Raw genomic sequence first — 14,183 nt, forward strand, 5'->3', positions numbered from 1 at the left:
AATCGCTAAAAAATATGTTTTTTTTTTACTCCCAGTATCTCAGCTGCTTGTCTTCATCTCAGTCTTCAAGTGACAAGCTGGCTTTTGATGTTGGACTGCAGGAGGATAAAGCAGGTATTTGATGTCAGATCTTTGTAACAGATGAAAATGAAACTGGATGTAAGTAAGGATTTCAGATTTAAAAAACAAATCCTTCATGTATATTTGCTGTGTGTGTGGATCAGGTGAGGCGTGTTGGTGGACCGTCCACCCAGCATCTAGGCAGAGGTCAGAGGGTGAGAAGGTGCGTGTTGGAGATGACCTCATTCTGGTCAATGTGTCCTCAGAGAGGTATCTGGTGAGTCGGCAAAGGAATGACGTTCATTTATTGTGAGTTGACAGAAAATCAAATAAGAATATCTCAGATCTGCTTAAAGGAAGAATAAAAGATCACTTATTTAGCATTTGAAGTTGATAAATTGAAAGTGTGTTTCATTTTCCACTTGTCTGCCCCCTCTATCTTTCTTTTGATCCAAAAATTATCATTTCCTCTGACTTCACTCCGTAGTTTAAATCTGTCTTCTCTGATGAGTTGATTAGCATAACTGTGGGTGATAGCACCTATCATTGTAGAAAAATCAAGCTCTATTTAATGTTGATGAGCTGATTTTTCTTTCCCTTAACGTTTTGTTTCCTACCAGCACATGTCCTTTGGCACTGCTTTTGACAGAAGCTTGAGTGACAGCCTGATTGTGGATGCAGCCTTCCAGCAGACTCTCTGGAGTGTGGCTCCCATCTGCTCTGGAGGTGGAGTTGCTCAAGGCAAGTTACTTTTATCATCTTTTCTTTTGTTCTCTAAGCATACCGAATAATATGATCAATGACTTAAAGCAGTATGATCTAAATTATACCTGTGTCCAAGAAATGTGATTGGCGTATCCCTCTGTTTTTCAAACTGATGTTGGCGATGGTCTCTGAAAGAGCTTTGCCAACCATAAAAGTGAACAATACCCAGTCTGCTATTTTTTGATTAGAAAATCAACCAAAATCTGGCCTGTTTCTGTAGAAAACTCTTCCCATGTCTCTTCTGCTAACACCAGGGTTCCTGAAGGGGGGCGACACGTTGAGGCTACTCCACAGCCACAGTGACGCATGTCTGACAGTTCCCTCCACAGGGCAGGGAGAGGAGCTGCAAAGGTCGGTTACTTGAAAATACTAATCACCTCTCGTTCCCAACAGAAACATCCTTTTGTTCCCTATTCACGTCCGTTTTCTCAATGCAGGATGATGCATTATGAGGTTGGATCCGTCTCCAGCCAAGCCTGCTCGCTGTGGAGGCTGGAGATTCTGCGTGTTGTGTGAGTATAAATGGGATTTGATGATCTGCTCACATGCAGTAATTTTTAGCTTCACACAAAAGATTTTGATTGTATGAAAAAGGTCAAATTTTTGTTGTTGCAGAAGAAGAGAAAATAGTAAATTATTGCTAAGGACATAGAAGGAGTTAATATCCAGCTGCTGATGGTCACTGCCAGTTCAAGGTCTGGAGTTTTTGTTTCTCCTGTTTTTGCCTAGAATGGCTGAGCAGAGAAACCATGTTTGTCTGGCCCAGAACAGAATTAGGGTTGTGTGTCCCCTGCTTGCTCCCCTGCCATGTCAACACTAAAGAGGGAAAAAACTAAATGTAGCAGACAAATCAATTCAGCAGACAGCGTCACTGTAGCAGACAGTTCAATTTCCTGGAAAAGAATGCAGCAACGAGAACAACAACAACAACAGCACAACACAAACTCCTTGATATTCCTCAGGTGGAGCGGGAGGCATACATGCTGGGGGCAGCCTTTCAGACTGTGCCATGTGACCACCGGGAGGTATCTGGGTCTGACGGAGGAAAAGGGCCTGTACCTGGTTGATCGGGAAAAAGCTGACATCAACACGACCTCCTTCTGCTTCCGTTCCTCAAAGGTCAGGGGTCACATGAGACTGCTAAGATCAATTCATTTTCTTAATCAATTATGAAAGGACTGGATTACTGACGGTCATTAGTATGAAGTATTTATTTCACAGGGACACATTTGTTTGGGATAAATGTTATAATAGATTTTTCCCTGTAGGAGAAGCTTGACACTGGCGTAAGGACTAATGTCGACGGCATGGGGGTCCCAGAGATCAAGTATGGAGATTCCATATGTTACGTTCAGCATGTCCACTCTGGGCTCTGGCTCACCTACCAAACCACTGATGCAAAGTCGTCTCGCATGGGAGGAACTCAGCGAAAGGTAAACATGTAGAATTCATTGATTCAACAAAGGCATGAGGCTCATTCTATATTCCGTCTATAATGAATATTGAATGTGAAAATGTATTGAATCACACTTTTAATATATGGAAAGTGGGGGGAGGAAAATCAATAGAAAATAATTGCAAATGTTGTGCTTCCAGGCCATTTTGCACAGCGAGGGTCACATGGACGACGGGCTGACGCTGTCTCGTTCTCAGAGAGAAGAACCTCACTCGGCCAGACTCGTCCGGAGTGCTACTCTCCTCTTCAGCCGCTTTATCAGGTGATGGTCCGGGTATTTACAACCGCAGATATTTGGTACAGTGACAGTGATATATAAGCAAGACCAATATTGGCCTATTACAGATAAATTGGTAAAGGTCTATATTGTATGGACCAATGTGTAATAAGAATAATAGCACACACACGCACACACACACGCACACACAACTGCAGACTTCAGCTGTATTGGAATGCCTTAAGGATTTTCTTGTGGTACACAGAACCACAGCAATACCCTAAGAAATTTTGAAAGAATACCATGGGATTCCTCCCATGCTTTAAAAAGTGACTGGTGCATAATTAACTGAGAGAAAATTCTGAGATATGGAATCACTTGAGGCTCTGAACATTTCTCAAACTTTCTATTTTCTCACTGTAAAAAAACTAGAATACATTAGAATCATACATTTGCCTCCGAGGACTTTCCAGTCTGTGTAACATGCATCACTCTCCTCCGTTGATTCCGATAAGCAGCCCAGAGCATAAGTCATAGTTGGTGGTTTTCAAATCCAGGCCTGCTTTACCACGAGAAGATTTAAAGGTCTGGTAGTTTGAGTCCAGGCTGGAAACTAATCATGTCTGTGAAATATACTATTGTTGTATTTCTCATACACATCTGCTGTAGGAAAGTGGATGGCTTCAGTCAGCAAGGACACCTGTCCTCTGTCAGCGTGCCGACAGAGATGGTGAAGTGCAGTCTGCAGGATCTAATAAAGTACTTCCAACCTCTGGAGGGGCTTGGCCATGAAGATAAACAGAACAGCATGGCAGCTCTGAAGAATCGGCAAAACATGTTTCAAGAAGAGGTAACTGCATGTGTGATAGTTTCAACTTGTCCCACATCTTATACGTTTGACAGTGTTTCATACGTGCACCCCTGTTTCTTCTCAGGGTGTGATAGCTCTGGTCCTAGATTGTATTGATCGTCTACACCAGTACAGCAGCGCTTCTGATTTTGCTGAGTCTGCTCAGGGTGAGATGGGAGAAGAATGGGAGACCATCCTCAACCGCTTCTATGAGCTACTGGGTGAGAAGGAACACACATCTAGTATAGACACCTTTTCATTTGCAGAACTGACCCCACAACATTGATTATCTACAGATACAAATGTTTTCTCTGTAATATCTACTGAGCATTCATATGCATTTTGCTAGAAATATCAATTTAAAGTGATAAATTGTTGAAATGTGGTTTACACTCTGTCATTTTGCATAAAATACATGGATCAATGGATCCTGAGCCTCCTCCTAACACTTGCTTCTCTTTCCCTCTCCAGCTGCTTTGATCCGGGGAAACCGTGTGAACTGTGCACATTTCTCAGGTTCTCTTGACTGGCTGATTAGCCGACTAGACCGACTGGAGGCTTCCTCTGGTTGGTTGAACTTGTACTTATTCTACTTTCACTTGCAAATTATTCAAAAATTACCACATCCTTGGGTATCGTTATGTCTCCGTGCAACAGCCAGTGTTTTTGGTTTGTCTGTGGTCCATCTGTCTGTCCCTTGAATGTGAATGAGATCTACTAGCGACACCTGCTGGGAATTTCATTACACCTGACACAAACATTTACTTGGACTGAAGTATAACCTGATTCAAATTTGGAGGTCATAGGTCTTGTGACCTCACAATACCCTTTTTGCCTTATTTTGAGAACACGTTTTCACATAGACTCGCAGATTAACCTATTAGATATTTGATGGCCAACAGTTCAGGCTACATTTTAAATTTGTGATTAAATAGTAAAATAGTCCCGGTGTTTAATGTTATCTGCTGCATATTAAGTAAGAATGTATCTTATCTCAGCATCATAGCAAGCACTCGTGATATTACAGGCAGTATCGTCCACATATTAATAAGCAATTACATATTGTCATGTACAGGAGTCTTGGAGGTTCTGCACTGTATCCTACTGGAAAGTCCTGAAGCACTCAATGTCGTCAAAGAAGGACACATTCATTCCATCATCTCTTTTCTTGACAAGCATGGATGCAACCATAAGGTAAAATATTTAGTATTTTGTCTATTGGATTTAAAAAAAGTATAAGCTTATCCATACTGGACGCAAAATTATCATATATTGTCAATATGTTCATGCTACATCTGGGTTCATTGGCTGAAAAGCTGCAGCTTGTTCAAATCTGTTTTTGTGTGTGGAAATACAAAAGCACAGAAAAGCCAATTGCAGCTTCAGTCGTGGTTGTTGAACTTTTCCCCTAATGTGGGATGATTTCCACGTGTTTATGGAGCCGCTGCTTGATGGGGTGTTGACAGGTTGCTTTCCAGGTTCTGGAGGTGCTACGCTCTCTGTGTGTGTGCAACGGCGTGGCGGTGCGGTCCAATCAGAACCACATCTGCGACAGCCTGCTGCCAGACAGAGACTCGCTGCTCCAAACACGTCTGGTTAATCAGGTCATCAGGTACGATCCAGAATGCTTTCTCCTCCTTTTGTCTTTAAGTTATTCTTCTCTCTTCCATTCTGTCTCATTATTTTCTTATTCAGTGTTTTTGGTCTTTTTCCTTTGCTGTTTGTCTCTTTTGCATTTCAGACACACAAACGTTACACAAATTTATATCTAAACATTTTAAAAATAATGTCCAAGCTCAGAAATCAAGTGTTGGAAGGAGAATATCTTCCTATAATCTGTTTTACATATTTTATTCACTCTTGGAGAATCATTTACAGACTGTTTCCTTTCCCTACTGTCCCCTCTTGTGCTTTCTATTCGATTTGTTTTGTTAACTGTAGAGATCGCACTGCTGCAGGCCTTTGTGTACTTGAAGTTTCTCATTGTGCGCTGCTGTACACATCCTTGATACGAGATACACTTTATCTTTCTCCACAGTAGAGCACTCTGCTCTTTCTCTGCTGGACTTGAGTTAATTGAAGAATTACTTGTCTCCTTCAGTGTCTCCTCTTAATTAGCTGCACAAATGATTTTTGTCTGAAGAGATCAAACCAATAATGTTGATGTCAGAGCTCACATGTCTTTATCTCAACCGTATCCAACGAAACTGTGGAAAGGTTAGGGTCTACCGAAGTTGATGTGACTCATCTTTGGATTTTTTTTTTTCATTTCTATCGCATTTGATCTTCCTCTGTCTCTCAATATTTTGGCCCACTGTGCGAAGCAGTTTCCATTTTCCTTTTCCTTTGAGCTTGTGTTTTTTTTCTACTCAATGTGCCCTGTCGTCCCCAGCAGCTGCCTTCTTTTATCACTCTTTTCTCTATCAACAGCCCATTTTGCTCCTCGGGCCTTATAGCTTATTTTGTCTCATATTCCAAACACCTGCTCAGTCCAATCCCCAGCTCTCTCTTCCTCCTCTAGCCATTACTCATTCTATCACTCTTACTTCTTGTCCAACTAAATATCTCATTAGTACATCTGCTTTCATTCATCTCATGGGTTTTCCCTCTCTTTTCCATTTTCTCTCCCATACCCTACCACATTTTGCCAGTTTTTCCAGATGCCCTGTTACATATTTGTCCCTGTCTGTATCCAGTCTTCTTATCTATTATTATCCAATCTCTTACATCATCTTAACCAAGTCACATTTTTCGCTCCGTGTCCTTTTCCCTTTCTCTCAACTCCCCCCCTCTACCTTCCTAATGTCTTCTCTGTCCTGAGAGCTCTGTCAAGGGCAAGGTTGAAGTCACTACATGAACTAACATTTATTCTCCAGATGTCGTCTTGGTCCTGATTTAATTCGAGCAACATATTGCCGATTTTCCCGTCCACAAACCTTTTTCGTGTTATTGCTTCTCATGCTCTGATTCTAAATCTTCTCTGGTAATTTAGTTTCAGCACCAGCAGTGGAAGGTCAACCTCCAACAAAATGCCTGCGCTGTGTTTGGTTTATATATTTATAACAATGAAATGAGATGTGCTCATGAAAGTTGAGTTATGGTCTCTGTGCGCTGCACCAAATTCCCAGAATAAAGGAATAGCAGTGTGTGATCCTACACAGAGCAGTATGGTAAAAATGAGTGACTTCTATTATAATGCTTTAAAAAATTTAATTCAATATTCATGCATGACTGTGAAGATTATGATGTGAGTCTTACATTTATGGATATTTTCTTTTATCATCCTATGTTAAGTGTCTGAGCAGTGAAACATTTAAATTAAAATTTAAAACGGAAAGGATAACAAACATTAAAAGTGGAGAATGGTAAAACATATAGAGTAGTTATTAAAAAAGGAGAGTGATTGATTCAGCAATACATTAAATGGATGGGTACTCTTTAATTACATGCTAATCAAAAGCTTGCAATAATTGGTGTTTTTAATCTGCTGACATTACTTGCAGCAAACCTTAGTTCAAGTGGTAGAGAATCCCAGAGAGTGGGTCTGTAATAACAAACTAAGTAAAACTATAAACTATAACTTCTAACCAAGAAAGGCTCATCATCGTCTGAGTCTTCTTCCATATTTCTCTACCTCTTGTGGACTTCACAGCATGAGACCGAACATCTTCCTGGCAATGGGGGATGATTCAGCGCAGCATCGAATGTGGTACTACGAGCTGGTTGTGGACCACGTCGACCCCTTCCTGACACCTGAGCCCACCCATCTGCGTGTGGGCTGGGCTTGCTCGGAGGGCTACCAGCCCAGGCCCACCGGAGGAGAAGGCTGGGGGGGCAACGGGGTGGGAGACGACCTCTGCTCGTATGGCTTTGATGGGCTTCAGCTCTGGTCAGGTGAGGATGAGACACAGGAGTCAGTAGTTCAGTAGAAGAACTTCTGGGGATGCTGCTCAGTGAATTAATGCATTAATAACCATATTTCAATCTTGAGTTTTCATCAGAGTAAAGATGTGATTGAAATGTAGGTTGGTGACATCACCTCCACAGGGAGATTAAAAAGAAACCAGAAAATGAAACATGACCCATTTTAAAGTTTTAATTCGTAATCTCTGATCTAAAATTGATTTACAGCCATTTTTAGAGATGGTTCAAATAAAAAATCCTATCATTGCTTTTTATTTAGTGCCATAAAAGGATTATTTGGGATTTTACCATGTCTGATTAAACAAACCAAAAAAGAAATTCAATAAAATCAATGCTTCTTAATTATCTTGTAGAGACAACTTGACATTTCAGTGACCCCCATTGTGAAGCAACACATAATTATTCAGAGGGAGCTGGGGACATATTACTGTTTGTTCCTTGAGACTGAACAGAGACTATAATAAATCATCATCAGCCGCAGTAAATCTTGAGTTTGCTGCGGCTGCCAAACTTTTGATTACGACAAAGATGTGTTCGTCTAAATTGACGATGAACAGACTTGCTGCCTTTTTACTTGTGTCTAGTCTGGGTAAACAACAAGGAATACAAAGTGGACTGATTCCATATTGGCAATTTAGAAGTGTCCTGTCAGGATGATTTATGTCAGATTCTGCCAGAATGAATATGAACCTCCGATGTCAAAAAATCTATGGGTGCATTCATGCATTGTTTTCGCATTCTTGTATTTTTAAAGTACTGGGAGATTTAATTTAATAAAACATGGATGACTTAAGCAATTATGTTCAATGAATTTTAGGCTGCGTGGGCCGCAGAGTGAGCTCACCTTTCCCCCACTTGCTGAGAAACGATGATGTGGTCAGCTGCTGCCTGGACCTCAGCACTCGCTGCATCTCTTTCCGGGTCAACGGGCTGCCTGTGCAGGGCATGTTAGAGAACTTCAGTGTGGACGGCCTCCTTCACCCTGTGGTCAGCTTCTCTGCTGGAATCAAGTGAGTAGAGGAGACACGCTAACTGTTGGCTTCTGGTTTATCTCAAGTCACGTCATATGCTGTATTTAATACCATTTATAATTTCTTAAAGGAGGCTGAACATTTTTTTGTTGAAGTTTAATCTTTTTAAATGCATGCCATGTTCTTTTTCTCGACACCAGTGTTCGTTTCCTGTTAGGGGGAAGACATGGAGAGTTTCGCTTCTTGCCGCCACCAGGTTTTGCTCCGTGCTCCGAGGCTCTGCTCCCAAGAGTCAAGCTGAAGGTAGAACCATGTCAGAAATACATCTGGGATCTCGGAGAAGGAAAACAAGAGCTCATCGGCCCATTAGTACCTGTCACTCCAGTTACCTTCACTCCCACACCAGTAGACATTAGCAAGGTAAAAGATAGCAGTCAAATCAAACAGATTTAATGTTACCGTATTTTGCTAAGATAAATTGCAAATTCATTTTTTTATTTTGAGATTTCAGATTAAAAAAAATTCTGATACAAATATTCAGAATATTTACATACAATTTTAAATGGATCTTTCCAATGAACAGGTGGCACTGCCCTCACAACTTGAGGATATCCGAGAAAAAATGGCTGAGAACATCCATGAGCTCTGGGTAATCGACAAGATAGACCTTGGATGGACAAACGGACCTGTGAGGAAATAAAAGCATATGCTGGCATTATTTAATCATTGCAATGAATAATTATTATTTAAGTACAGTGTTTCTTGCGGTTTGAAAACGTTGAGCTTTTGTCAAACAGGTGAGAGATGAGAGTAAGAGGCATGATCCGTGTTTGGTGGAGTTCTCCAAGCTGCCGGAGCAGGAGAGGAGCCAGAATGTTCAGGTGGCTCAGGACACCCTCAGGTGAAATCTATGACCTTTATCCTACAATATAAACAACCTCACGTCTAATTTAATATGTTGAACAAAATTAATAAAAATGTACCAGTTGAGTTATTAGTGTTTCTGTATATTTTCCTGCTGAAGGACTTTGCTTGCTCTTGGATTTCACGTTGGTTTGACTGATGACCGTGCGGCAGACAGAGTCAAATACATGAGATTAGCCACCAAGTATGTAAATATTATAATGTTTAATTGCATTTTGTTTGTAGTCACAAATACTGCAAAAATGCAACAACAACAGAGCTATTTGGTCATTCTTTTATTTTATCTTTCTCAGATATGAACAGCCCAGTGGATATCGTCCTGCCCCAGTTGACTTGAGACAGGTTTCTCTGAGTCCAGCCCACGAGGAAGTGGCTAACCTGCTGGCAGAGAACGATCACAATGTCTGGGCCAGAGAGCGGATCAAACAGGGATGGACCTACGGAGCCCAGCAGGTTTCTGTTCTGTATTACTGAATTGACCAGACACCGCTGAAAAGGAACAATATTTTTTCATTCATTATATTGCAGGTTGTCTATAGACCCTGAATGAAAATGGACATAGACTCTAGGTCAGGAAATTGAAGCTAATGCAGAAATGTCTCAAATCCGTATCCTCTCATATCATCAGCAAAAACTTCTCTATCATCTCAATCTTCTTCAGTACCACATGATGTGTTATAGTCTTTCATAAAGTAAAACCTTGCTGTCCAATGGGTTAGAGGTGTATGTGGGTGTGCAGTGTCCTTGACCACTCAGTCAGGGTCAACCCCTGCTTCTCCAAATATGGCTACTGCTGGTTTAAAAAAATAAATAAGATGGTGCTGGTCAAAATGCTTTGCTAAACAATGGGTGACGTGGGCTACCAGTTGATGTTGCCTTACTTAAAACAAGTATTGTTGAAAAAAGTACTCTCTCAGTCTCAACACTAAAATGTATAAAGTAACAGCTTGTTCTGTCAACACAAACACGGATGCTATTTGCTTTCATGTATTGTTAACTCGTATTGGTCTTTCATGTGTTTTACCAGGATGTAAAAGCCAAGCGCAGCCCGTACCTGGTGCCTTACAGCCTGCTTGATGAAAGGAACAGGAGAATGGGCCGAGAGAGTGTCAGAGAGGCAGTGTGTACTCTGCTGGCTTACGGTTACAGCCTGGAGCCCCTCAACCAAGAACGGGGTATGTCACTAAGTCCTGTTACTAGTTATAGCTCAGTCAATATCCCCTTTAACCAGCTTTAGACAATACAATTCAAGTTGCAACACAGCTTTCTTTTTTGCATATCTTTTGAAACTCTGCAACTTCTCTGAACATTGTAATGCAAAGTAAAAGTTCTGTTTAATGGGGCTTGAACGCAAATCGCTTATTTTTGCACATCACCATATTTTCTCTGTTGTTGTGTTTACAGGCACATTATCAAACGCTTGTCTCTCCTCTGCTGAGAAGTGCACAGTGTTCAGACCAGATAAATCATACGCCGTGACTCATGGGAAGTGGTATTATGAATTTGAAATACTGACACCAGGGAGTATGAGAGTGGGCTGGGCCCGACCAGGCTGTATCCCTGATAAAGAGCTCGGCTCAGATGACCAGGCATACGTCTTTGATGGACTTGAGGTGAGATATTTAAGGTTTACAGCTTTGAACACAGCAATAACACCAGGGAACTTATTGAAACAACACAGATCATAGTTAGATTTCAAATGTGTGTTTTTTCTGGCATAATGAAATCAAATATGTTGAAAAACATGTTACTACAAGACATTTCTTGATTTACTCTCATAGTCTACAGGAATAAATTATGTCTGGATCTGGATGTAATAAAAAAAAGTCTTAATCTGTTTACATACTGGTTATGTGATCATTGGTAAAGCTAGAGGAGGATTTTAGGAGAGCAGACAGAATATTACATCAGACGTATAATTAAGCAAACCCTGATTCAACAATGGTCGTGATCAAAGCCATTCACCATTATAAAATAAAATATGAGGGATATAGGAAAAAGCAAATTGGAGTACAGCTCTCATTAATCTGCCGGGCTGCCTCTGATCATCCTGCGTCCTTCTCTCTTTACCTCATTCCCAGCCGTGGTGATTCCTATTTCAGACTAAATTCTCATCCTGTTGCTTTCAGGCTCAGTGGTACCACCAGGGTGGTGAATCACTGGGACGTCCGTGGCAGAGAGGCGATGTGGTGGGTTGTTTGGTCGACATGGCTGAACGCACCATGCTGGTCACGCTCAACGGAGAAGTGCTGTTTAATGACAGAGGATCAGAGCTGGCTGCCAAGGACTTCGATTTCAGAGACGGTCTGGAGGAGTTTTTGACTTTTTATACTGTGTATTGCACAAAGTTGATACTTTCTATTGACTGAAAGATAATAAATCTTTATTTCACACTACTGTTCCTTGTTTTTGAAAAAAGTTCAACATACAGTATATTAAAGATTTTCATTGTGTCTCTCCACATATTTCCTAGGCCTGTTGCCCGTGGTCAGTGTCGGGGTGAACCAGGTGGGGAGGCTGAACCTGGGCCGCCACATGGCCTCTCTGCAGTACTTCACAGTCTGTGGTCAGCAGGAAGGCTTTGAGCCCTTTGCCGTCAACATGGCCAGAGATCCAGCTCTGTGGATGAGTTGGAAACAGCCTCAGTTTACCTCCATACTACCTGATGATCACAATTTCCAGGTTAGTTCATGCAGTTTATACATTTGCTCCCCTTTATATGTTAACAGGTATTCTGTCCTTTGCATGGTTGCTGGTAGAACTGGTCAACTCACACTGATCCTGAAAAATCTTGTTCAAATCTTACTCAAGGTCACTAAAATCAGCGGCTCAACGGAGTCCTTGTCCAGCCTGAGGGTCGCTCAGCGGTTGTTTGCTCACCACAGCGGAGGCAGTGAGATGGGCTTTTACCGGCTCAGCATGTCTGTTGAATGTGTTGATGTCCTCACCAGCCCTGCAGCGGGGGTGCTTCCCTTGGCCTCCAACACTCTCTCTCCAGGTTAAGATGGTATAACAGCATCATATACAGTTTGGCCGCAGAGAGCTCAACAAGACTTCATAGAAGACGTGCTCCGTTTGCCAAAACACACAACAAACAAATTACATTATAAGTGCTGCAGCTTGTACAAATTACAGACCTGTCACAAGAAGAAAATTTAACAAAATTATGAACGTGATCTAGATGGCCGTTGCTTCCATTTATCCAGATTGCTGATATTCTTACTTTATGACCTTGGTGAGTTGCTCCGTTTAAGCTCCCCCAGGCCTCGCTGTAATTAGTGTTCATTGTTCTTTTTTAGGACGGAAAGAGCAGGAGGAATTGGACTCTGACTTTGAAGTGCTGATGAAGTCAGCTCACAGTTTCGCTGGCTCGAGAGATGAGCTCAACCATAAGGATCATAGTCAGGAGAAAACATCAAGATTGAAACAACGGTAGATTGTCGAGAGCTAAAATTAGGAACATACTATATGTAATGAGATGCGTATAATTTTGAATAAACAGTAGTAAAATTAGCATTGAAGCACAAACCTTGGTTTGAATTGTTAGTTTTGGTTGAGATGTATTATTCTTAGTCTATTGTGTATTCTTTGTTTTTCTATGGTTGTAAAATAATAAATTATCAAAATTAAATAAGCCATAAACAGAAGAAATCCAAATTGTGAGAGAAGCAGAGATGTAAACAGGCTCTTGTCTCACTAAAGTCATCATCAATATGCAAGTTGCATTGTGCTGCTCATTAATGTGTGTTTCTGCTCTGTAAGGTTCATGTTGAAGAAAACAAAACCAGGCCTCGTCAGCAGCAACTCGTCTGCACGGCTCCTCGAAGATGTGGTTGTTGACAAAGATGACCATGGTCACCTCATCCAGAGCTCCAGAGTAAGGATCAATATTTCATCCCATCTGAACCAGATAACCACCGACCATATCAAATGAAATCAGCACTAAAAAGAAAACCAATGTTTTTAAACTGTAATATTTAAATGAGCTATAATTACCAAGAAATAATGACGATAAAGACTAAATGTGTTTGAGCGCCGTGCTGCCTTAGAATCAAGGGAAGTTATACAAATTGAGCTGCAGGGCTTGTGCAGCGCTGCTAGATAATCCCCTGCCACATTAAGATAATGTAGAATAATGCAAATACCGAACAATGACACCAGCTGACCTCTGGGTTTCAGTATTACTACTCAGTGAGGGTTCTTCCTGGCCAGGATCCGTTCAATGTGTGGGTAGGCTGGGTGACCTCGGACTTCCATCAACATGACATGACATTTGACACCGACTATGTCCACACCGTGACTGTCACCCTCGGAGACGACAGCGGCAAAGTCCAGGAGAGGTCAGTGTGCACCAAGACATTACATTTTTAGAATGGATGGTTTTGACCAAGAATTTAAATACTTAAATTAAATGCATTTAGAGATATCGATGATATTTGCCATTATGTCCTTTGTACGCTATATTTTATAAACAAACTAATGATAGTGTCCCTCTCCTTGTCCACAGTGTGAAGCGCTGTAACTGTTACATGCTGTGCGCTGGAGAAGCTACAGGCTTGTCTCAAAGTCGAAGAAGTACAGGGTTAGAAATTGGCTGTTTGATTGACACAGCCACTGGGCTGCTCACCTTCACCTCCAGTGGAGTGGAGATGGCAGCATTCTACCAAGTAGGTCACACAGGAAACTTTGTGATTGGCAGAATAACTTACCTCATTATCTAAAGGAAACAATGTTTAATGTGTTGCATTGTATTACTTAACATCGGTAATATTGTTTCTCTGTTGATCAGGTGGAAGCCCGTACCAAGCTGTTTCCTGCTGTTTTTGTCAAACCAACCACGGGCAACATGTTTCAGTTTGAATTGGGACGTGTGAAGGTAAAGAAAGTTTTCATTATCAAATCGTCAAATATGTAAGATGAACATTTTGACACATAGTTTATTTGATTGTGAGAGGTTTCTTCTTTTACAAAACTTTTGATGGTCTGATATAACATTTCTTTTATTTCTCTTTCTCT

General features: G+C 41.2%; 1 protein-coding gene across 1 annotated transcript in view; it reads left to right on the forward strand.

Annotated features, from left to right (window-relative positions):
• Nucleotides 1-14,183, forward strand: part of ryr2b (ryanodine receptor 2b (cardiac)) — a 55,611-nt gene that overhangs the window by 3,421 nt on the left and 38,007 nt on the right. The window contains 30 exon segments of the mRNA XM_061087760.1: nucleotides 36-114; nucleotides 225-337; nucleotides 681-801; nucleotides 1,080-1,176; nucleotides 1,263-1,337; nucleotides 1,788-1,944; nucleotides 2,094-2,258; nucleotides 2,422-2,543; nucleotides 3,168-3,348; nucleotides 3,434-3,569; nucleotides 3,820-3,915; nucleotides 4,424-4,542; nucleotides 4,827-4,960; nucleotides 7,001-7,242; nucleotides 8,090-8,282; nucleotides 8,444-8,663; nucleotides 8,827-8,931; nucleotides 9,041-9,144; nucleotides 9,268-9,351; nucleotides 9,461-9,620; nucleotides 10,195-10,342; nucleotides 10,572-10,780; nucleotides 11,297-11,471; nucleotides 11,641-11,849; nucleotides 11,979-12,165; nucleotides 12,467-12,599; nucleotides 12,930-13,044; nucleotides 13,347-13,507; nucleotides 13,675-13,834; nucleotides 13,957-14,043. Of these exon segments, the coding sequence (XP_060943743.1) occupies nucleotides 36-114; nucleotides 225-337; nucleotides 681-801; nucleotides 1,080-1,176; nucleotides 1,263-1,337; nucleotides 1,788-1,944; nucleotides 2,094-2,258; nucleotides 2,422-2,543; nucleotides 3,168-3,348; nucleotides 3,434-3,569; nucleotides 3,820-3,915; nucleotides 4,424-4,542; nucleotides 4,827-4,960; nucleotides 7,001-7,242; nucleotides 8,090-8,282; nucleotides 8,444-8,663; nucleotides 8,827-8,931; nucleotides 9,041-9,144; nucleotides 9,268-9,351; nucleotides 9,461-9,620; nucleotides 10,195-10,342; nucleotides 10,572-10,780; nucleotides 11,297-11,471; nucleotides 11,641-11,849; nucleotides 11,979-12,165; nucleotides 12,467-12,599; nucleotides 12,930-13,044; nucleotides 13,347-13,507; nucleotides 13,675-13,834; nucleotides 13,957-14,043 (4,287 nt within the window).

This window comes from Limanda limanda, chromosome 15 (assembly GCF_963576545.1).
Source record: "Limanda limanda chromosome 15, fLimLim1.1, whole genome shotgun sequence".
In the NCBI taxonomy this organism is placed as follows: Eukaryota; Metazoa; Chordata; class Actinopteri; order Pleuronectiformes; family Pleuronectidae; genus Limanda; species Limanda limanda.